Genomic DNA, 22,047 nt, shown 5'->3' with positions numbered 1-22,047 from the left:
GAAATAACTGTCATGCACTTAAAAACAAATAAGCATATAATTCCCCACTCTGCTGAAGTTAAAAAACTCTGGTGATAGAATGATCGCAGTTTATCAACACGGAAGTTTGATTTAAAAGAAATAAGTAAGGATGCTATGTCAGCATTGATTTGTTTGAAAGGGTTTCATTTAGATATATTGAACACATATTCAGTCTCAAATTTATTTGTTTTCTAGTAAATCTTGAAGAGCACAGCAAAAATAGTTTTGTAATGTAATTTAAAGTGGAATACTTGGTAAACAGATTTATCATACTGTTCCAGGATTCAAAGGCATCTTTCCCAGCATGGCTTAACTGTCAAACTGAGATTAAATAGCAATATGTGAAAAGACAGGCAAATCAAAGATTAACATACAATCTAGAACGGAATAGTATTAAAGAAGGTGGTGGTTAAATAAGGCTTTCTTTCTCCCCAACACAAAAATACCATGCATTGCTTATTGCAGTGTTATCAGTGGTTTCTCAAATCCAGAGTACACACATAAGTTGAGGATGCTTTCCAAAGACTGAAGAGGAGAAAGGATCGGGGTTTTCTTGTTTGCTTTTTAAAATCCACGTGTTTTCTACCTTAGACCCCTTTTTATCTGAAATTAGAGCTTCAGGAGAAGGCTGAAGGGGGCTTGCAGATGAAGGCAGATTCCTGAAGGAATAGTATCCTTTTCGGCTTTCATTAAACCATGAGAAAGGCAGGCCAGTTGAGCGTGTGGAGGCCTGAGCAGTGGAGGATGGCGCCCGTTTCCAGGTTTCCAGCCTGCATCTGAAGATCCTGGGTCACGGAAAGAAGAGCTGTGTCAGACAAAGGAAACGGGCAGATGGCAAACTTCCTGAACTGAATTTTTAAGGGGCTCTGAATACAGTTTGAAGTAGTGGTTTGAGAAGTTGTTCTACACAACAGAGTACAGAATTTTGCACTTTTGACCAGAACATTAACCTTTTTTTGCATCTAAATGGATGTTATAACAATGATAAGTATTTTGGTATCACCATTGCCATGATGACTTTTTTGAAATGGGAATAAATGTGTGTGGATAAATTAGCATCAGAGAGGGGCACGGTCTTTTAGGAACTGCTTTGAGTTAATGACCACAGTGTTCCCTTTATTTGGGTCACACAGCAGTGCCTCACAGTGACATGAGCTCAAAAGCAGCATTTTGCCCTGACCTCCTCGGAACACAAGTTCCCAAGAGCCTGAGACTTTAGAAAATGATATATTTCATAACTGGAAATTTCTGGGCTCATGATACTTTAAGCAGAATACACACCTTATTGGTTTTCATCATGATTTTAGTGCCTTATCATAGGAGGAGCACCAGACTAGAGGTCCTGAAACACTACTTGGATGTCCGGGGTCTTTCACTTCCTGTGTACGTTACCTTGGGCCTTCTTTGCCTCTATTTCCTCATCCATAAAAGGTGGATATTTTACGTAACTTCTATGTGGTTAAGAATTAAATTAGATATGTGTGAAAGTGCTTTGAAAACTGTAAATGTAGAAAGGTCTGTGCTTATTGTTTAACATTTTAAGGACTCAAAGGCATTTGAAAAACAGTTTGAAAACAGACTTTGTTTTCTTACTGCAACCACCTGCATATTTATATTTATCTTTTGGTTAAAAAAATCATCAAGAGCTAAGGCAGGAATGGGCAGCAGTTTCTGTGCATTTTGGAAGAAGGCACCCTCAGTAAGTTCAAGTGATAACTGATATAGTACTTATTATTTGTTAGCTGTTAATGTCAAGGCTATGGTTTTTCCAGCGGTCATGTATGGATGTGAGAGTTGGACCATGAGGAAAGCTGAGCACCGAAGAACTGATGCTTTTGAACTGTGCTGCTGGAGAAGACTCTTACAAGTCCCTTGGACTGCAAGGAGATCCAACCAGTCCATTCTGAAGGAGACTAGTCCTGGGTGTTCATTGGAAGGACTGATGCTGAAGGTGAAATTCCAATACTCTGGCCACCTCATGCGAGGAGTTGACTCATTGGAAAAGACCCTGATGCTGGGAGGGATTGGGGGCAGGAGAAGGGGACGACAGAGGATGAGATGGCTGGATGGCATCACCGATTCAACGCACATGAGTTTGGGTGAACTCCGGGAGTTGGTAAGGGACAAGGAGGCCTGGCGTGCTGCGATTCATGGGGTTGCAAAGAGTCGGACAAGACTGAGCGACTGAACTGAATGTCATGTCAACAAAGAGATTCCTTTTCAAGTAAAAGTGCCTCAACAGCATGGCTTACGGGCAACTTATGTCCCAGAGGTATACTGAATCTCAACCTCACATTTCATTTCACATTCTTTTGAAATATTGCACATTTCAAATTTACATAGATGATACAGCTCCTAATAATTTCTGTTCATTTCTAAAGCATACTGTGAGAATCAAATGGGACAATTATTATAAAAGCATCTTGTCAAACTGTAAAGCAATATACAAATGTAAAGGGGTTATGAGAACAATAACTAAAGAGAATGCAGAAGTCAGTGAGGTTTTAGCAGCACTGAGGTCACAGGTTGGATGAGTAAAAGTGTTCATCACACTAAAGAATACAGAAGATATGATTTTAATTTTGTATTTATTTTTTTAAAAGGGGTCTGCAAGGATAATAGAGAATGACCAACCAGAAATATGCCAACCTTCAACTTTATCCTAAAGTTTAACGTAAAAAAAATTATATTCTTAAATCCATTTGCTATTCAAAAATGGGGGGTGGGGCGGGGTTACACTAACTGAGCGTAGGAAAGCGCACTAGCAGAGGCAGACTGGTCTCCTGCGAGTGAGCGGAGGCGCTCAGCTGCGTCTGACTCTCTGCGACCCCATGGACTGTAGCCCACCAGGCTCCTCCGCCCATGGGATTTCCCAGGCAAGAATACATAAGTGGGCTGCCATTTCCTTCTCCAGGAGATCTTCCCGAACTACTGACTAAAGTCGGGTCTCCAGCACTGTAGGCAGATGCTTTCCCACCTGCGCCACCAGGGAAGTCCACTTTTTATTTCTGGATCATGGACCAGTGCAGTGGTTCCCCAAGTAAGTCTGATAAGTAAGCATCACCTGGGGCAGCTATATAAACACAAATTCTTGAGTACCTGGACTTACGAAGTTAGAATTTGGGGGAGACGGAGTTGACCTGGAATCGACATTTCTAATATATAGCTGAACTCACTAAAATGTTTTTAATATCTGTATTTATGAATATTATCCTGAGTCTAAATTTGAGGTTTCTGGTGCAGAAATAGATTATTATTTACTTATAGGAAGTCACTGCACTGGTTTCCCATGCCCTAGTTTCCTCTTTCCAGGGTAACACAATGACAACCAGTTGTCATTCTATATGTGGTCAACATTATATGTGAGGAATTTTTAAAAATATGAATCTGTAAGGTTATACAGGAGAAGGACAGCTGTCCCCCTTCTCTTCTCTAAGAGAGGGAGAGAGATCTTATCCCTTTAATGTAAACAAGTTCATCTTGAGAAGGATCTTGGGTTCTTATGCTTTGGAAAGTGATCTATGTCAGAGGAAGGTAAGACTCATGTCTCCAGCTTTATAGCCCCTAAAACATCTCCATGGAGTTGGGTCCCAAAGCCCCTCTCCCCATCCCCAATCCTAGAAAACATAATGGCATACCTCTGGGGAGGTAAATCTCTCTGCAGGTAAATCTAGTTAGCCAAAATTTAACTTCTCAGGCTTATCTTTTAGCTCAGTCCCACATTCCAGTAAAAGTGCTCAGAAAGCTCTAACTGTGCTTTAAAACATAAAAATATTTTTCATGCTTTAAAGACTTTTTATATTTTATATAAAATATCTTTTATATGCTTTAAAACATAAAAACATTTTCTCTGTCGTCTCATACTCTTATAATTGGGGATATATGAGATAACCTGGGCCTGATGTTTATTTTTCTCTTTGGTTATAAATTTCTGAACCAGTTGTAATCAAAGTAACATGGGAATTTTTTTTATAAGTTCCATATGTAATTCAACTAAGGTATGGTAGTACTTAAAATATATGGATACTGTTTTCAAGTTTATAAATAGGCCACTATTAACAACCGCATGAGTATCCTGTCCTATGCCCAAGTGAACTGCTTTTGTAACAGTGCTTTTAAAACCACCACCACTACAACTTTTAATAGATAGGAAGTAGGAATATTATTGCCTGACTGTTGTCATTCTAAGACCTATGAAAATGACTTTTGGTAGCTCAAATCCTAGCCGGGTAATGTTTCAAACAAAATTCTAAGACCACATCTCACTAAACCCTTTCATAAAATTCTCACTGTCAGGAAAATACTCAAGACAAATAATTCCGTGTGGACTTGTACATCCAGCACTGAAGATGGGTCTGAAGGCCATAATGTGACAATGGTGAAGTCATGGAAGTTCAGCCCTGGATGACATCCAGAGGCTTTCTGCACTAGCTTTCTACACCAAGATAATCGATGATACAAAGGAACAGTCACATAGAAAGCAACAAAAGCCCACTCCTAAGGAGACAGCAACTGTCCTCACAGTTGCAAAGCACCAGCTCCTGGGATACTTTGAAAACTATGTTCCAGTTCTCCAGGAGGTCTGGTTGTGCCTCTGCTGAGGCTGTATCCTGTCCCCCTCATTTCTTTGTGTATCCCTGACTCTAAAGCTCTCTGAGCTGATGGAACCTCTGTGTGGTTCCAAGTGTCCTTCAAAAATAGAACAGTGGTTTGCTTCCATTTGCTTGGAACTAGAGTATAGAACATTCATTTAAGAAATAAAATTCTCCACTACTTTAAAATTATAGACCTATCAGCTTACCAACTTTTCTGAAACAAATGCCAATCTCCTTTTGGATAAACTCAACTGTTGAGTCTACAAAAGGAGCAGAGAGGGTTTGGTAATGGTTATTCTATGATTGATCACTCTTACAGACTGTTTCACTTTGTGGAGAAATCTGCTGCTGCTGCTAAGTTGCTTCAGTCGTGTCCGACTCTGTGCGACCCCAGAGACGGCAGCCCAGCAGGCTCCCCCATCCCTGGGATTCTCCAGGCAAGAACACTGGAGTGAGTTGCCATTTCCTTCTCCAATGTATGAAAGTGAAAAGTGAAAGGGAAGTCGCTCAGTCGTGTCCGACTCTTCACAACCCCATGGACTGCAGCCCACCAGGCTCCTCCGTCCATGGGATTTTCCAGGCAAGAGTACTGGAGTGGGGTGCCATGGAGAAATCTGTTAAGAATAACATAAAATTCTTCCTTCCTTTTCTTAACATTTTAGAGTTTGAGGGCAGATTATGGTCCAAGGGGCATAAACTCTATCTAGATCCTTGATAATCCCCTTGAAAAACCATGATTGGTAGAGATGAATAATTAATAGATCTGAAAATAACTTTTGGAGGATCAACACAGGTATGTGTTCTATGCTTATTTTTCTTTTATAGTTTATACAGTAATGGTTCACTATCACTTTTGGAAAAACTAGATTCATAAATTACTGTTACATCCCTGTTGGAAACTCTCATTTTCTTTTTTTTTTTTTGGTGGCACGGCATATGGGATGATAGTTCCCTGACCAGAGGTTAAGCCTGTGTCCCCTGCCGTGGAAGCACTGAGTCTTAACCACTGGACCACCAAGGATGTCCCCCTGAGCTTTATTCGTAGGAACTGGGAGAAAGCATGGTTTCAAGTTAAGTCTCCATAATCCCAAAATGTCATTTTTGTGGTGTGTGGTGGGGGCAGTAACTGTCTCCTGGCCTTTAAATGGTTTACAATTAGCAACTCTATAAAACAATTAACCAATTTGTACACATCTTGAAACCAGTTTATCCCGGTGCTAGCACCCCAAAATTAAGTTGCGCAGGTAAACATTCCTTGGTGAATTTTTTCAGTTTAACTTTGAATAAAAGGTGTATAAAATACTCAGAATATAACTGGAGTCATCAAAATATAATTAGGTGTTCAGAAACTGCAAGAACAGAGAAAGTATAAACAGAATATAGAAAGCAAGCAGGTGGTAAAGGAGATTAAGTGAAGAAAGTTAGATGCAACCAGAGGCAGGGTTGCAGACCTCCATTTACTTAAATCAGTTGAAGGGATTCTGTAAGGTTCTAACATTCACCAAGGAGGCTGAAGCTGTAAAGCCAGCCTCTTCTGAATGCAACTGAAAGGCCTGAACAGGTAATAGCTACAAGAAGAGGTGTCCATCTGCAGCCAGGCCAATAACACTGAACACATCCTGCGTCTAGATTCTGAGTTATAGTCTAAATATCTGGTCAACAATCAACAGCCCATCTGAGATGGTCACTATAAAGTGCTTAACCTTAATTTATGATGGGGTTTAGGAAATGCTACACCAAAATATGGCACCTAGGCATATCTAGTATTTTCAATATTTTAAACTGAAGGAATTTGAGAAACGGCAGGTGCAGGAAGAGCTCTCTGGCCTCCCACATCTCCCTGAACCAGGTCATAAGACCCTGCGGTAAGAGGTGCCCTCCTACATCTAGAGGAGAGGAGTAGACATTTCCACAGGTACCAAGAGGGATCTGAACAAATGAATGAACAGGACTTGCTGAATTTCCTCAGCTTACCACTCTTAGCTCATACCTTTTGGTCCTATCACATTTCCCCACAACTTTCTACACTTTGTCAAATCTACTGTAAAAATTCATTGGGCTTAACTCCTTCTCTGGGTCTTCATTTCCTTATGAAGGCTCCTGTGTCTCATAAAAATTACATTAAATATATTTGTATGCCTTTCCCTTATTAACTGTCTTCTGTCAGTTTAATTTACAGGGCTTCAGTTGGAGAACCTAGGGGTGTTGAGGGAAAAATATATTTTTCTAATTTTAGATGGAGATGAGTCTTTCCCATACTGGGAAGATATAAAATGAAACAGCACGATGACAATATAAATAAAATCTATATTATAAAAATAAAAATGTTAGCTCTGGAGTAATAAGTGTATTGCTTAGTATCTATAAAAATTTGCATTAGAAATCTGAGAAACTTGTCTATTGTCTAATATATTTAACTGACTTCAGATTTAACTAGTTAAGTTAAATAACTACACTGATAAGAGTACTGGGACCTTTAGAGTCACTATAGCTATTTTAATTTATTAGATTTTGAAAAGTTTTTTTAAGTATGAAAAGTGCTAATTTGTTAGGAATGTTAACGTGTCAGGTTTCAGGCACAGCAATTACTTGAAAGGAAAACGAAATAGATTAAATTTATAAAAGCACCTAAAACAGGACAATTTGGGGGCAATGAGTCTGCTCTCCTGAGGTTAAGCTAATATTGTTTAAAGGTCTTCATGAAAGTGACTGCCTTTATTTCACATAACATTTTATTAGATGTATATACAAAATGAGATTTGTAAGTTGAGTTGAAACTCAAAAAAAAAGTTAGGTTGTAAAATTGGGAGACTTTATTAATTACTTTATATTTATAACACAAATTTAAGGACAAAGCTACCTTTGGGCATTGAAAACACCCAGTGAAAGGGAGAGCGCCTAGGAGCCCATGGCCAAGGTTAAGCTCTCTGGCGGTGCTTTACTGAGTTTCTGCCATCATTGCTCATGGCTCCTAACGGCTTGCAAACATGTGCTTTAAAACTTTCCAAGCTCAAAGGTTCAAATTATTCTGCCAATTTCTGATCGCCATCCTCCACTGGCATTTATAACTACATTTTTGTTTATAAATATTTTTTAGGGAAAAATTTGGCTCCTCTCCAGACCAGGTTTAGGCAGATTTAGGTTTTCCTCTCTGTGGTTCATCTTGCTCTTAGCTCTTCTGAAAGGGCGTGTTTCCTCCCCCACTCAGTAGCAGAGGCTCTGCCCTTGCTCTGCAACAAAGCAGAACTACCCTTCACGTACTTGTCTCTCGGTATAATCTCAAAACTCACTATAGTGCTTTGATTTATCTTTGAGAGAAACGGCATCTATGAAGAGTGGTCTGAACTACAGTCCACACAGTCCAAGTATTATTCAAGATATTATTAAAGTCAACCCTGCATAAAAGAGATTGTAAGCAAAATACATAGAGAATATTTTTATATCCCTGCAATAAAAATTATCTTAAGTAGTAATGATGATGATAGCCATTTATACTTAGTAAGGACTTAAAATGTGGTTAAATGCAATCCCAATCCCTCTAATGACCTGAAGAGGTAAGTGTGTAAGAAAACTCAGGTACAGAGAGGTTATGTGACTTGCTCAGGAGGACAAGTGACAGACAGAGTTGGGATGTGAACTCAGGTTCTTAACCGCTTTGACATTATGCTTTTGGCTTTCACGGGGGCCACTGTCAGTTACTATGAAGTACTGCTGAAGATGTTCTATCTTAAGTACCAATTTTACTTTTTATTTTATCTTGTTTTTCCCTATCTAATTTACTTTAAAAATAAATTATATTGTTGTATCATAAAATAATATTTGGAACAAAGAGGAGTACATATAGATAAAAAAAGGTAAACGAGCAAATGAATACTTGCTAATTTTTAGAATAACAAAATAATGAGTTAGAAATCAAGAGTATGTTTTTCATAAAATCATATAGATCAACACTATCCAACAGAAATATAATATGAATCACATATGTAAATTAAAATTTTCTAGTTAGCCACATGGAAAAAAAGTAAAATTAATTTTTGTTTTATTTTTATCTCAAATATTCAAATATTATTTCAACATGCAGTCAGTATTATAAAAAGATCAAGATATTTCGTATAATTTTTTTTCCCATACTAAGTCTTTAAAATCGAGCATGCATCTCAGTATTTACAAGCTACATTTCAAGTGCTCCCCAGCCACACCTGACGAGAGGTCACCGCGTTGGATGATGCAGACAGAGATGGGTGGGGAGTCACAAACCATCTAGCTTTAGTTGGCCTCGCTTGTGTTTCGGCGAGGAATTCAGAGACTTACCTGTGGCAAAATCAGGATGAACACTGGATTCCAGCTCTGCATCTTCTCCACTATTCAGACTTTAAAGGAGGAAGCAGACTCACTTCCACAGAGGAGCGCTGTCTCCCTCCCTCGACATCTTCCCACCTGCCACCATCTAGCCTTGCTCTGAGATACACGTCTGCTCCCAGGGCTTCCCATTCAGTGACTGAGCCGAGAGCGTTTCCAGAATGGACACTCTACTGGTACCACTGGCTCCTCACTCTAAGGAGAGCACTTTATCTTACTCTGGTGTATACTTTAAAGGATGAACAAGAGCTGACAACTGTTTCCTGCTTTGGTTATCTGCTGTGTAACCTGGTTAAATCAGAAAGTTCACTGAGTATGTATTTGAAAAGGACAGAACCAAATCACATTTCTCTGCATTTTTCTCCTTATTTTGTCTTCTCCTTATTTCAAACTCATCTATTTGTTTCATGTTGGTCATGTATTTCAATCATTTTGTCTCCACAAGGAACAACATAAGCTCTCTACTCTTTCAGTTCAGTTCAGTTCAGTTGCTCAGTCGTGTCCAACTCTTTGCCATGCCATGGACTGCAGCACACCAGGTCTCCCTGTCCATCACCAACTCCCAGAGTTCACTCAATCTCATGTCCATCGAGTCAGTGATGCCATCCAACCATCTTATCCTCTGTCGTCCCCTTCTCCTCCTGCCTTCAATCATTCCCAGCATTAGGGTCTTTTCAAATGAGTCAGTTCTTCACATCAGGTGGCCAGAGTATTGGAGTTTCAGCTTGAGCATCCGTCCTTCCAATGTATATTCAGGACTGATTTCCTTTAGGATGGACTGCTTGGGTTTCCTTGCTGTCCAAGGGACTCTCAAGAGTCTTCTCCAACACCACAGTTCAAAAGCACCAATACTTCAGCGCTCAGCTTTCTTTATAGTCCAGCTCTCACATCCATACATGACTACTGGAAAAACCATAGCCTTGACTAGACGGACCTTTGTTGACAAAGTAATGTCTCTGCTTTTTAATATGCTGTCTAGGTGGGTCATAACTTTTCTTCCAAGGAGCAAGTATCTTTTAATTTCATGGCTGCAATCACCATCTGCAGTGATTTTGGAGCCTGAAAAAATAAAGTCTGACACTGTTCCCATTGTTTCCCTATCTATTTGCCATGAAGTGATGGGACCAGATGCCATGATCTTAGTTTTCTGAATGTTGAGTTTTAAGACAACTTTTTCACTCTCCTCTTTCACTTTCATCAAGAGGCTCTTTAGTTCCTCTTTGTTTTCTGCCATAAAGGTGATGCCATCTGCATATCTGAGGTTATTGATATTTCTCTGCGTATCCCGGCAATCTTGATTCCAGCTTATGCTTCATCCAGCCCAGCGTTTCTCGTGATGTACTCTGCATATAAGTTACATAAGCAGGGTGACAATATACAGCCTTGACGTACTCCTTTCCCAATTTGGAACCAGTCTGTTGTTCCATGTCCAGTTCTAACTGTTGCTTCCTGACCTGCATACAGATTTCTTAGGAGGCAGGTCAGGTGGTCTGGTATTCCCATCTCTTGAAGAATTTTCCACAGTTTGTGGTGATCCACACAGTCAAAGGCTTTGGCATAGTCAGTAACGCAGAAGCAGATGTTTTTCTGGAACTCTCTTGCTTTTTCCATGATCCAGTGGATGCTGGCGATTTGATCGCTGGTTCCTCTGCCTTTTCTAAACCCAACTTGAACATCTGGAAGTTCACGGTTCACGTACTGTTGAAGCACGGTTTGGAGAATTTTGAGGATTACTTTGCTAGCGTGTAAGATGAGTGCAGTTGTGTGGAAGTTTGAATATTCTTTGGCATTGCCTTTCTTTGGAATTGGAACAAAAACTGACTTTTTCCAGTCCTGTAGCCATTGTTGAGTTTTCCAAATTTGCTAGCATATTGAGTGCAGCACTTTCACAGCATCATCTTTCAGGATTTGAAATAGCTCCACTGGAATCCCATCACCTCTACTAGCTTTGTTCGTAGTGATGCTTCCTAAGGCCCACTTGACTTCGCATTCCAGGATGTCTGGTTCTAGGTGAGTGATCACACCATCGTGATTATCTGGGTTGTGAAGATAATTTTCATATAGTTCTTCTGTGTATTCTTGCCACCTCTTAATATCTGCTTCTGTTAAGTCCATACCATTTCTGTCCTTTATTGTGGCCATCTTTGCATGAACTGTTCCCTTAGTATCTCTAATTTTCTTGAAGAGATCTCTAGTCTTTCCCAACTTATTACTTTCCTCTATTTCTTTGTACTGATCACCGAGGAAGGTTTTGACGTAAGATGGTGGATAGAAGGACATGTGCTCATCTTCTCCCGCAAGAACTCCAAAACTACAACTCACTGCTGAACAACCGTCGACTGGAGAATGTTGGATCCCACCAAAAAAAGATACCCCACATCCAAGGGCAAAGGAGAAGCCCCAGCAAGATGGCAGCAGGGGCAAAATCACATTCAGAATCAAACCCCTTACCTGCCAGAGATGCTCAGAGGGCTGAAACAAACCTTGTGTGTACCAGGACCCAGAGACCCCACAGAGACTGAGCCAGAACTGTGTTTGAGTGTCTCCTGCAAAGGTACAGGTCAGCAGTGACCTGACACAGGGGCAGGGGCTCTGGATGCAGAGCATAAGCCCTCTGGGGATGGCATAAGCCCTCCTGGAGGAGGTCGCCATTAACCCCACCGCAGAGCCACCAGAACTTACCCAGGACGGAGTTAACAGACTCTTGGAGGACACAAACAGAACCCTGTGTGCACCAGGACCCAGGAGAAAGGAGCAGAGACCCCGCAAGAGACTGACCCAGACTTGCGCGTGCGTGTCCAGGAGTCTCGGGCGGAGGCACGGGTCGACGACGTCTTGCTGCAGGGCTGGCGGCACTGAGCACACAGCGCGTGCGCGGGGCCTCCTGAAGGAGGCCGCCGTTATCTTCATTACCTCCACCACAGTCTGGCCTCAGGTCAAATACAGGGAGGGAACACTCGCAGGGTATCACTAATTGACTGACCTCGCCCATTTTTTATCATCTTATAAGAAATGGAAACCAGAATTGAAAGAGACACATGTACCCCAGTGTTCATCGCAGCACTGTTTATAATAGCCAGGACATGGAAACAACCTAGATGTCCGTCAGCAGATGAATGGATAAGAAAGCTGTGGTACATATACACAATGGAGTATTACTCAGCCATTAAAAATAATTCATTTGAATCAGTTCTGTTGAGATGGATGAAACTGGAGCCGATTATACAGAGTGAAGTAAGCCAGAAAGAAAAACACCAATACAGTATACTAACACATATATATGGAATTTAGGAAGATGGCAATGACGACCCTGTATGCAAGACAGGGAAAGAGACACAGATGTGTATAACGGACTTTTGGACTCAGAGGGAGAGGGAGAGGGTGGGATGATTTGGGAGAATGACATTCTAGCATGTATACTATCATGTGAATTGAATCGCCAGTCTATGTCTGACGCGGGATGCAGCATGCTTGGGGCTGGTGCATGGGGATGACCCAGAGGGATGTTGCGGGGAGGGAGGTGGGAGGGGGGTTCATGTTTGAGAATGCATGTAAGAATTAAAGATTTTAAAATTTAAAAAATAAAAAAAAATAAAAAATATAAAAAAAAAAGAAAAAAAAAAAAAGAAATGGATGAAAAGCCTATGAGATAATATTACTAACTCAGCTTGTGGATCATTTTTGAGAAAACGTCACAGGCCTGATGAGTTTACTCCCAGTTTTTCTAACCACTGGGAAGACCAGTGGGACCCTGCAGCACTGGGGCTTGTCGCCCACCTATCTTCAGGGACCCTGTGAAGCCAACTCAACTGCAGTATGCTAGACAGTAACTGTGCTTCTTGGAATAGGTTTTCTAAGGTTCTGGCCCAATTATTTGTTTACATAGGAGAACGGAAGCTATCATTAGATTTGATTACTGTTAACGAACCACTGTGATAGCTCAAAAATTTTATTTTTGGAAACAGGAAAAGCCCCTCTTCTTTCCTGTCTTATTATTACAATTATATGAGGTCCTTTCAGTCCTGTCAACATTCTACTGTAATTATAAATAATTATGAAACTATGATTCTAATTGAAAACTATTTTATAACATTGTACACGTGAATTGTTTGTGATTACTGATGCAGAGAGACACAAGAATTGATGTTTTAAAATATACCTGACTGGCAGCCTGGGTGGCTGCTGGTTCAAAAGCTGGCATTAACTGTGCTTAAGCATCGTGCTGATGACCACCCACTGTGGGCTATGGGTGGTTTGGCCTAGAGTAAGGTGAGCAGTTGCCAAGAGAATCAAGACCTGCTTGATTTTCACCTGCAGTTTAAACAAGGACATAAAAACTCTCTGGCTACTATTATGAAATTCAGTCAAACCTTGTCTCCACTCTGCTGGGCGCCTGTGCTTAACACACCCCAACGAGGGTGGTGCTCCCAAGGTGACAGGTGGTGGCTGCCCCAGGAGCCCGGGGACCACAGTGTCATTCCTGAAGGGTCCCAGGGTCTCTCCCGTAGTGTATTTGGGCATCTCTCTCTCCCTTAAATGGTGTCACCGTTTGTTGTTTTTTCCCCTGAGCATACTTGATACTCTTCTATTCTTAATTCTAAGGCACTCACTAAATTTCTCATTTCAAAATCATGTAAAATTAAAAATTGCTTTTGAGTTACATTATGGCCTAATTTCCCCCTGAGATTCCTGTCCTCAATATAAACAGAGATTTCTTGCCATTCTCCATTGGACAGCACAGAGGAAACCCAGAATAACAAAAATAAATTTTGGAATTCTCTCTTCCCATCCTTTATCCTCTCCCCCATTCTCCTGTAATCATGGGGAGAAGGTACAATTTCTCACCAAGTTGCCAGAAAAGAGAAAAGAGAGAAAAAAGGCTTGGGACAACCTATAAAATGGATAAATGGTCTGCAAAGAATTTTGTGTTCCTTTATTCTTAGCATTTTGTCTGTTTCTTCCTTAGCCTGTACTTTTGGGATGATTCCCTAAATTCATAAAGCAATATAAACATCATTAGACGCTTAAGGAAGTGCATATGACATTCAATGTAAATAAGACATCCAGACAGGAGGCCAAGCTCCAGGTAACTGACATTAATTGCCTGTTGCATAATCCTGGGCAAATCAATTAAATTCTATGAAGGCGAAGTTCTTTATCAATAAAGGGTAGTATTATTATCTCCCCTCCCAATCTTACTGTATGAATCAAATGAAAGGATAAATATAAAACTTCTTTGTAACTCGCAAATAATAATAATAGTGATTTCTATCTTTATTGTTATTTTTGAATGTCTTTTATGTGCAAGGTAGCAATTTAAAAGCTTTACATGAAAACTCATTTAACTCTTACACTAATGTTATGAGGTAGCTACTCTTATTATCCTCATTTCACAGAAGAGAAAATGAAGGTACAGAGGCTATATAACCTGTCCAAGATTGTCAAGGCAGTAACTGGGAGAGCGCTGATTTAAACCCAGGCAGCTGGACTTGAAACAGAGCACGCATCTGTGCCTTAATGTCTTCCTATACAAAGCCAAATTTACAATTATGCAATCTCAGAATAAAATTGGGAAAGCTTGACAATATATTATACAAAGATCATTTCTTTATAGGACAGTCTTTATCTAATAGTAAGCATAGTTGATGGCATTGGCAAAAATCAATTTAACAGCTGAGTCCAGAGACAGTGGTCTTTCTTATATGTAGGTGGACAGAAACAGTCTTGAAAGCCAACAAGGTACTTAAATGCAAAATCACCCTTTCAGACTTAAAAGGAGAATATACAAGCATTGTGGGTAGCCAGGCAAAAAAGTTGAAATATGTCTAACTGACATGTCACATAGATATATTTATGCTGTATTTAGATAAGCACTTACTAAAACTGTTCATGTGACCATAATTCTGCAATTAAACCAATGGACCAAGTGTAGGTCTAAGTGTAGGCTATAACTGAAGTAAGAAAAATACACACCATGGAACTTTTCTTTCATCTCACCTCTAGGTACATCACATCAGCACAAAGATACTGACCACTGACTTTGGTTAACAATGGCAGGGAGTCAGAAAGTTCAGACGCACAGACACAGCTGTGTTCATAATCACCCACCCATACCTGCTACCTGGAGAAAACCTATTGGCTTCTTTCTCCTTCTCTTTCCATTTCTTTCCCTTGTTGGAATTTTTCCTCAAAGGTGCCCTGTAATGACAGCACACAGTCAGAAAGGGAAATGGGACATTTTCTCCTTTAACCCTTCTCTTAAAGAGGGTTTGCTTTTCATCTCGTGAGGTGCTTACCCCAGATTCACGAACTTCCGCTTGATTTTTCCTCCTCGCACCACCAATGAACTGGATGCCCTTAGTGACTTGGGACCTTTGGCACCATCTAGGATATAGATGTATGTAAAAAAAGGATTATTATCATGTTTTCTGTTACTGTAATTTTTAAAAAGCTATTGTCAAAAGTCACTGCATCTCTGTAGCTAAGGGTTTGCCTCAATTCCTGACTGTAAAAGAAAATAATGGATGCCTTTTATAAGGAAACGGGATACAGCTATGTTGAGGAACACTCAGTTAAACCAGGAGAGGGCCTGTTATACAGAAGCCCAATTCTAAAATCAACAGAATTTTAGCTTCAAATAAAGTGGAATGGAAAAATAAGCAAGAATAAACACTATCAAATCACCCTTTACATTCAAAGCAGGGGCCAAATGACTTTCTTTTGTTCGTTCTCTGGCTCCAACTCTGCTTCAAATGTCTGGGCTGGGTCTTCCATGCCTTTCTTGCTTTGGGTTTTTAAACGCTTTCTGACAGGAACCCAGCCACTTCCCCTCTATGCCCCAAGTCCAGTGAAGAATGTCACCCCTGAGAGTCTGGGAGATTCAGGGAGAAAGTGAGAGTCAAACCTTCCCCTTCTGGTCTGCCCCTTGCTAATGGCTTGCGGCCAGCACTGGGACAGAAGAGACAGACATAGGGGAGACAGCTCAAGCAGGAGCTCAGCTATAAAACACTTACAACTTTGCAAGGTCTTTTTTAGAAGTTGGCTTGGAGCACAGCTTGGCTGGCCTCCCTTGATGTGGAAGACTCCAAAACCTCCTCGGTGTTTGGAGCTGAATGATCCTTACTTGTCTTGAGTCATGCTGGCATTCAAAAGCACAGCAGCTGCTGGGGGGTGGGGACACCTGAGATGATGCCAGAAACCGATCAGAGGAAAGGCTGCCAATGGAATTCAATGTCAGCTGCAGGAACAAGGTCTCACTAGTGGCACTTATCCCACCTTGGACAAGGCAGAAACTGCTGTGACTCTACCTGGAACTATACCGCAGCAGATGCTGTTTGGCATTACATTCCAGCACATCCAGTCATCTGAGCTCATTAACAAGGGGTGTCCTAACTTTGATGCATATTTGTGTATGGAAACTGCTTTTTCTCAATTGTCTGTGGGTGTCTGTCTATCTTCTTAAAATTTAAAAGAAAATCCAGCAACTTTGTGGCATGGAATATAGTTCTCCTAAGAAAGTATTCAGTTAATCTTCTGGGTTAATTTTGCTTATGCTTTTTGCCTATTTCAGGAGAAATTTCTAAATACACATAACTTACAAACAGTTCTCATGTAGAAGTTTCTTTTCGAAGTTTTGAAGATGCACAGGATGTTGAAAAACATTCTAAGGATTTTTAGCAATGAGCTTTTCATAGTTTCAGTTAATGATACTCTGATTACAATAACCAATAATTTTGAAATGTATATAATGAAATAGAAAAGTCAGAAATATGTCCAAGTCAAAATCCACTTCTAGCCTCAAATATTTATTATGCCTATTTGCATCATTACTCTTTGGGTAACAGAATTAAACAGCCACAGATGTGACATAATCACCTAAAGAAAATCTACAGACATGGCACAAACTCGTTCTAAGGTGATTTTGCAAATAGACATTAAAAAAGCAGGCCTGCAGTTTTCCTAACAGAAGTCAAAGAAAAGAAAATACTATATTCTTCCAAATCCATTCTAGAGCAACTCTTATGGCTAGGACTGTGTGAAGTTAAAAGGAGACGGATTTATTATTTTTGGAAACAAAGGTGGCTGGAAGATGTTTCAATGAGTGGTGTGAGGACGAGATGAGACAATGTACACGGCAACACTCTACAACCTATTAGCATGGCAATTATTTGGACATCTTGGGATTAAAAGCCTGATTCTGCCCATCACAGAGCCTGCTGCCAGGCAACCTTACATCATTGTCTCATACATTGGCCAAAGTGTGTTCCAAGACACACTTAAATGAATGCTTTCAAAAGGCCAAAGAGGCAAGATTAAGTAATAAAGCACTTCTCCAGCTTAAATCAATCAAACCCATCTTTAATGTACATTAGAAATTCTAGTCCACATAAAAACCAACACTGGATTGGTATGACTTCAGGAAAAGAAAAAGGAATTTTGACAGTTTTGTCTGTTTGCTTATTTAGCTGTATCTGAAATTTCCAGTAGGCTTTTTGAAATCTCTCCATTACCACCTTCCTGAGCAATCAGAGGTCCAAGTCTTCATACTGGATGCCATAGCTTTAAGCTTTGGCAAGCTGGTCTTCATTTTCAAAGGTAATAACTGATCTCCTGAGCTAAATACTAAACCATTGCTGGGACTGTACTCTTCTTATTCTCACTGCAACAAGACGCCTGACTACCTCTTCTTCTTCTATTATGTTGTTGCTCAGCCGCTCAGCTGTGTCCAACTCTTTGTGACCCCATGGACTGCAGCAGACTATGCTTCCCTGTCTTTCACCATCTCCCAGTTTGCTCAAACTCATGTCCATTGAGTCGATGATGCCATCTAACAATCTCATCCTCGGGAACCCTCTTCTGCCCTCGATCTCTCCCAGCATCAAGGACTCCCAAGTCTACCTCCCAGCCCCGTCTTCTCTCTTGAGCTCAAGTCCTCTTCTACTAGAAATGAGTTAATCATCTTTCCCCCATAAAGTTTCTGATTTCCTGATTTCTGTTAATGACAGGGACCATGCTTTCTGAGGCCAGCAGCCCGGGGATCAGTTTCAACCTCCTCACTCTCTTCCCCCTCTATCCAGTCAGCTTACTTTCAGCAGTTCTCATATCATTCTTTCTTTTCCCTAAATGGAAAGGAAATTCTCCTTCCCCTAAATGGAGTTAGATATTCATCATATATCCAGTTTTAATGGGAGTCTTTCTGTCCTAGTTTCCACTGAGGTCCCACAATTTAACAAAATGGTGACTTGCGAATGCAGTACAACGCAGCACAATTTAGAAAATACCCGACTTCAATTACATGTCCAATAACAGCAGAGATTCAGACTGAGGATTGCAATCAACCACAGCTATTAACTTAATTATTACCTTGTGGTACCTTGGTAGACCAAGAGTAATGGTATATCACTTTTTAAAAAAACCTAGAAAAATGGCAACTAATGACTAAGACAATTTCAGAGTTTATTCAACAATGTTGAGTGGAAGGAAGCGTATGTCTAGACTAGGAGTCAGCAAGCTTTCTCTGTAAAAGGCCAGAATGTAATTATCTTAGACTGTGGGCAACTGACTGTCACAGCTACTCACTCTGCTACTGTAGCATGGAAACAGCATGGAACTGCATGAGTGTGGTTGTGTTCCGAAAAAACTTTATTTATAAAAACAGGTGGAGGCTGGATTTCATTTGATGACCTCTGTTCCAGAAGACCTGTACTGATTATCTAGAGAGACATACTTATTAATTCATCCAAGAAACTTATGGATATAAACTACATGCCATACTTCTTACTAGAGACCACATTTACAAAGATGAATATGATGAATGAGAAAACCCTGTCTCACACCTGAAAACTAGATTAGACTTATTATACACAAAGCGACAGAAGCAGAAGCAACAGTGCGAAAATTTCTGTGGGGATCAAAGAGAATAATTAACTCTACCTGGGAAGTGGGACAGGTACAAAGGGTCCACTAAAAGAGGTGAAACTAAGATGCACTTTGCAGAAAGTCCAGAGTCCACTGGAGGGGCACGTTAGGTATGGACTTAAACATGAAGTCCAGTCTGTACTTGTGAGTAGTAGCCCCATTCTAGTTCCTTTATTGAGATGCCAATGAGTTGTAGGAACTACACACATATAAACACATACACACAGGTAAACCAAGCTAGTCACACGCAACCTCTGTTGAGTCCTGCTCTGAATAGTGGATTTGTCTCATATGGCTAAGAACTCAGGGATTTTACAGGCTGCAAAGAGTCTTGACTGACAGATTTCTTTGCCATCTTTCGAAGTGCAGCGGAACATGAGAGGGGAAGGCAATCAAGTATAAGGTTATTGATGGTGATGGTTGTGGGGCATCATAGAGACAGGGTCTGTCACCTGTCCAAGGGAGACACACACAGAGAGAAATAGAGATGGATTCCAGTCTACAACCTTCCTGTGGGAAAGAATGGAATATCATCACTGTGTATTTGGCCATTAGCACAATGCTGGACACAGAGCAGGTGTTCAACTATTTGTTGAATAAATACATGAATGAATAGATTAATATTAGTAAACATGGAAGACAACAGAGTTCTTCAAGGCTGGAAACCTTCAGGGAAGGAAAGAATGTGAGGCACTACTTTCATCCAGTCATAGCTAATACCTAATAATGGTTATCATACTAGTAACTGACTACTTATAAAGTTAATATTTAGAAAAGCTAATTAATTTCTCCTTTCTAGTTACTCAGAAGCATCATCAACCGAGGAAAATAAAAAATGAGAAAGCTCAAGTACGTAATCTCTGGAGAAGAAACTACCACCCCTTTTTCTTGGTCCTGCTTACAGCAGCTATGAACTGAATCCCAAAGAAGAGGCAGTGGCAAGCAAAGGAGGTCTTTGGAGAAAAGAAGGAATTCTCACATTTTCATGCTAATTACTGCTAACCACATTCTGCTGAATATTCCTGCTAATGGTCTGTGAAGCACAGATTAAACCCATGTAATACTTTCCCAAATTTGAGAGGAAACACCTGCTTTTTAGAATGAAAAGAGAAAATAATCTAGACAAGATGTAGCCACTTTAAAAAAAAATTTGAGTCAGATTTCATATGTGATTGACCCACTTTCTGACTACAACATACTTCTTTCAGATAGCTAATTATACCTGAAAACTCAAACAGTGGAATACAAGGTATTAACCTCTTCCTCCAAAATAGGTCCCTCTGCTCTTTGCCTTCTTACAAACAAAGTAAGGTCTATACACACTTTTTTTCTGAGGAGACGAGGGAGGGCTTGTTACAAGTATATTTCTATGAAAGTGCTATTACAATCTACCATTTAGGTTAATTAATAAGAATTTCTGAAGCCTTCATTCTTTTGAAAGTAAGCCAAAATCACAGGACAAGTCCTTCACCAACTTAATAAATTAGCAGGTTTGACATACTTTCTCTTGCCTCCACAAGGATCTTGTACACCCTAAGTACTTAATTTTTACCTCAAAACTTCTAGAAGTCTTGTGCTTAGGACCAAACCTGTGGAAGATAATTCCAGCAAATCAATAGGCTCAGGGAAGAAGCACAGGGAAAATATCAGGGGTAACGCTATGATGCTTACTGAAAGTTACAAAACAAAGTGAGTCCCCACAATCAACTGTATTTCTACATTCAAGATGGATTCATGGAAAGATTACAGCCTTTGATTGGGTAGAGATGTGTGTGCTAAGTCACTTCAGTTGTGTCTGACTCTTTTCAACACTATGGATTATAGACCACCTAGCTCCTCTGTCCATGGAATTCTCCAGGCAAGAGCACTGGAATGGGTTGCCATGCTCACTTCCAGAGCATCTCCCTGACCCAGGGATTGAACGTGCATCTCCTGCATTACAGGCGGATTTCTGACCCATCATATTTAAAAATGACTCTCCATGTGTAAGAGTTTCTTCTTCCATGTGATCTTAACTAGTTTTTAAGACTCTAGTTACATAAAATAAATGAAAATGAGCCTATTTTTTGTGTATCTTTGCATCATTTAACTTAATTACTTCTATTAATTAAAACATACAACTCAAAGGACAACAGTCTATTGACACTGCTATGAAATTCTCATGTTAATTCTAGGAACATATTTTAAAATTTATGGACTAATCTTGCTGTATTATCTTTACTACAGATTTTCTATCACCTCCTATGCAATATAAATTACTGTGAGAATTTCTTCTAAATAAAAACCAGTTAATGGATTAAGACCTACACTGTTTTCACCTCCATATATATATACATATATATTCTTTTTCTATATGAGTATGTTAGTGTTTATTGAAACTTTATGGGATGCTATTATCTAAAATCTCTAGGCCTCCTGAAGAATTTCCTTCAACAAGAAACCTGCTGAGGATGTGAAATACTAATCAGATAGGAAAAGATAAAAAGTAAGGGAGTTGTCCTGTCCCGTAATGTAAATGGAAAGCAGTGTTGATTATCAGCTATGCAAAAGACACAGGCCCTGTTTTTGTGTGTCACAAATTGAGGTGTTAGTGAAGTCAGACAAAACAAAAGCTAAAAAAAACAAAATTAACAGTACCTTTTTCTTGTAGTATTTTCGTGGTGGTGGTTTGATTGTGGCAAGGCAGTTCTTCCATATCATGATCAGATTTCGAAGGAGAGGAGAGTGAGGTGTCTTCCCCAACAGAGGAGGAAGGCTCCCCTTCCGAGTACAGTGGTCCTTCTTGAAATTCAGCTATGTGGTCAGACGAGAAGGGCACACTGCCAGCCACTGGAGTGAGGGATGAAGCACCAGAATCTGATTCTGGAGAAGCTCTCAAACCCTTGGGCAGAAGTGATTTGGTAATGTGCATGTGGTTATAGAAACTGTTTGAAGGCTGTTGGTATAAGAGATTATAAAGGAGATTATGCCACTGATCATCAGTCCATTTCATACTTACTTTGAAATCAGACCAACCTTGTTTTTAGTAAATCCCTATGAAAACCAATTTTTGATGGTTTACAGATGAGACTGCATAATTCACAACAATGCACCATATTACCACTGTAGCTAACACAGACACCTAAGACATAATAAAAACAATGACCTGTGCATT

The 22,047-nt window shown here is 40.1% G+C and overlaps 1 protein-coding gene across 19 annotated transcripts in view; it reads right to left on the bottom strand.

Moving 5' to 3' along the window:
* Positions 1 to 22,047, bottom strand: part of PPP1R9A (protein phosphatase 1 regulatory subunit 9A) — a 342,780-nt gene that overhangs the window by 7,872 nt on the left and 312,861 nt on the right. For 10 of the 19 annotated variants that reach the window (XM_069587440.1, XM_069587435.1, XM_069587443.1 and 7 more), the window contains 4 exons: positions 21,531 to 21,828; positions 15,272 to 15,359; positions 15,090 to 15,173; positions 608 to 806 (listed from right to left, as the gene is read on the bottom strand). The exons of 4 other annotated variants lie outside the window; for them this stretch is intronic. In XM_069587440.1, coding sequence (XP_069443541.1) covers positions 608 to 806; positions 15,090 to 15,173; positions 15,272 to 15,359; positions 21,531 to 21,828 — 669 coding nt within the window. The remainder of the gene's footprint in view (positions 1 to 607; positions 807 to 15,089; positions 15,174 to 15,271; positions 15,360 to 21,530; positions 21,829 to 22,047) is intronic. 5 more of the 19 variants (XM_069587445.1, XM_069587444.1, XM_069587442.1 and 2 more) reach the window with 1 other exon arrangement.

Source organism: Ovis canadensis, chromosome 4 (assembly GCF_042477335.2).
Source record: "Ovis canadensis isolate MfBH-ARS-UI-01 breed Bighorn chromosome 4, ARS-UI_OviCan_v2, whole genome shotgun sequence".
NCBI classification, from domain to species: domain Eukaryota; kingdom Metazoa; phylum Chordata; class Mammalia; order Artiodactyla; family Bovidae; genus Ovis; species Ovis canadensis.
Note: the sequence above shows the minus strand (reverse complement) of the source record. Positions and strands in the feature narration are given on the sequence as shown.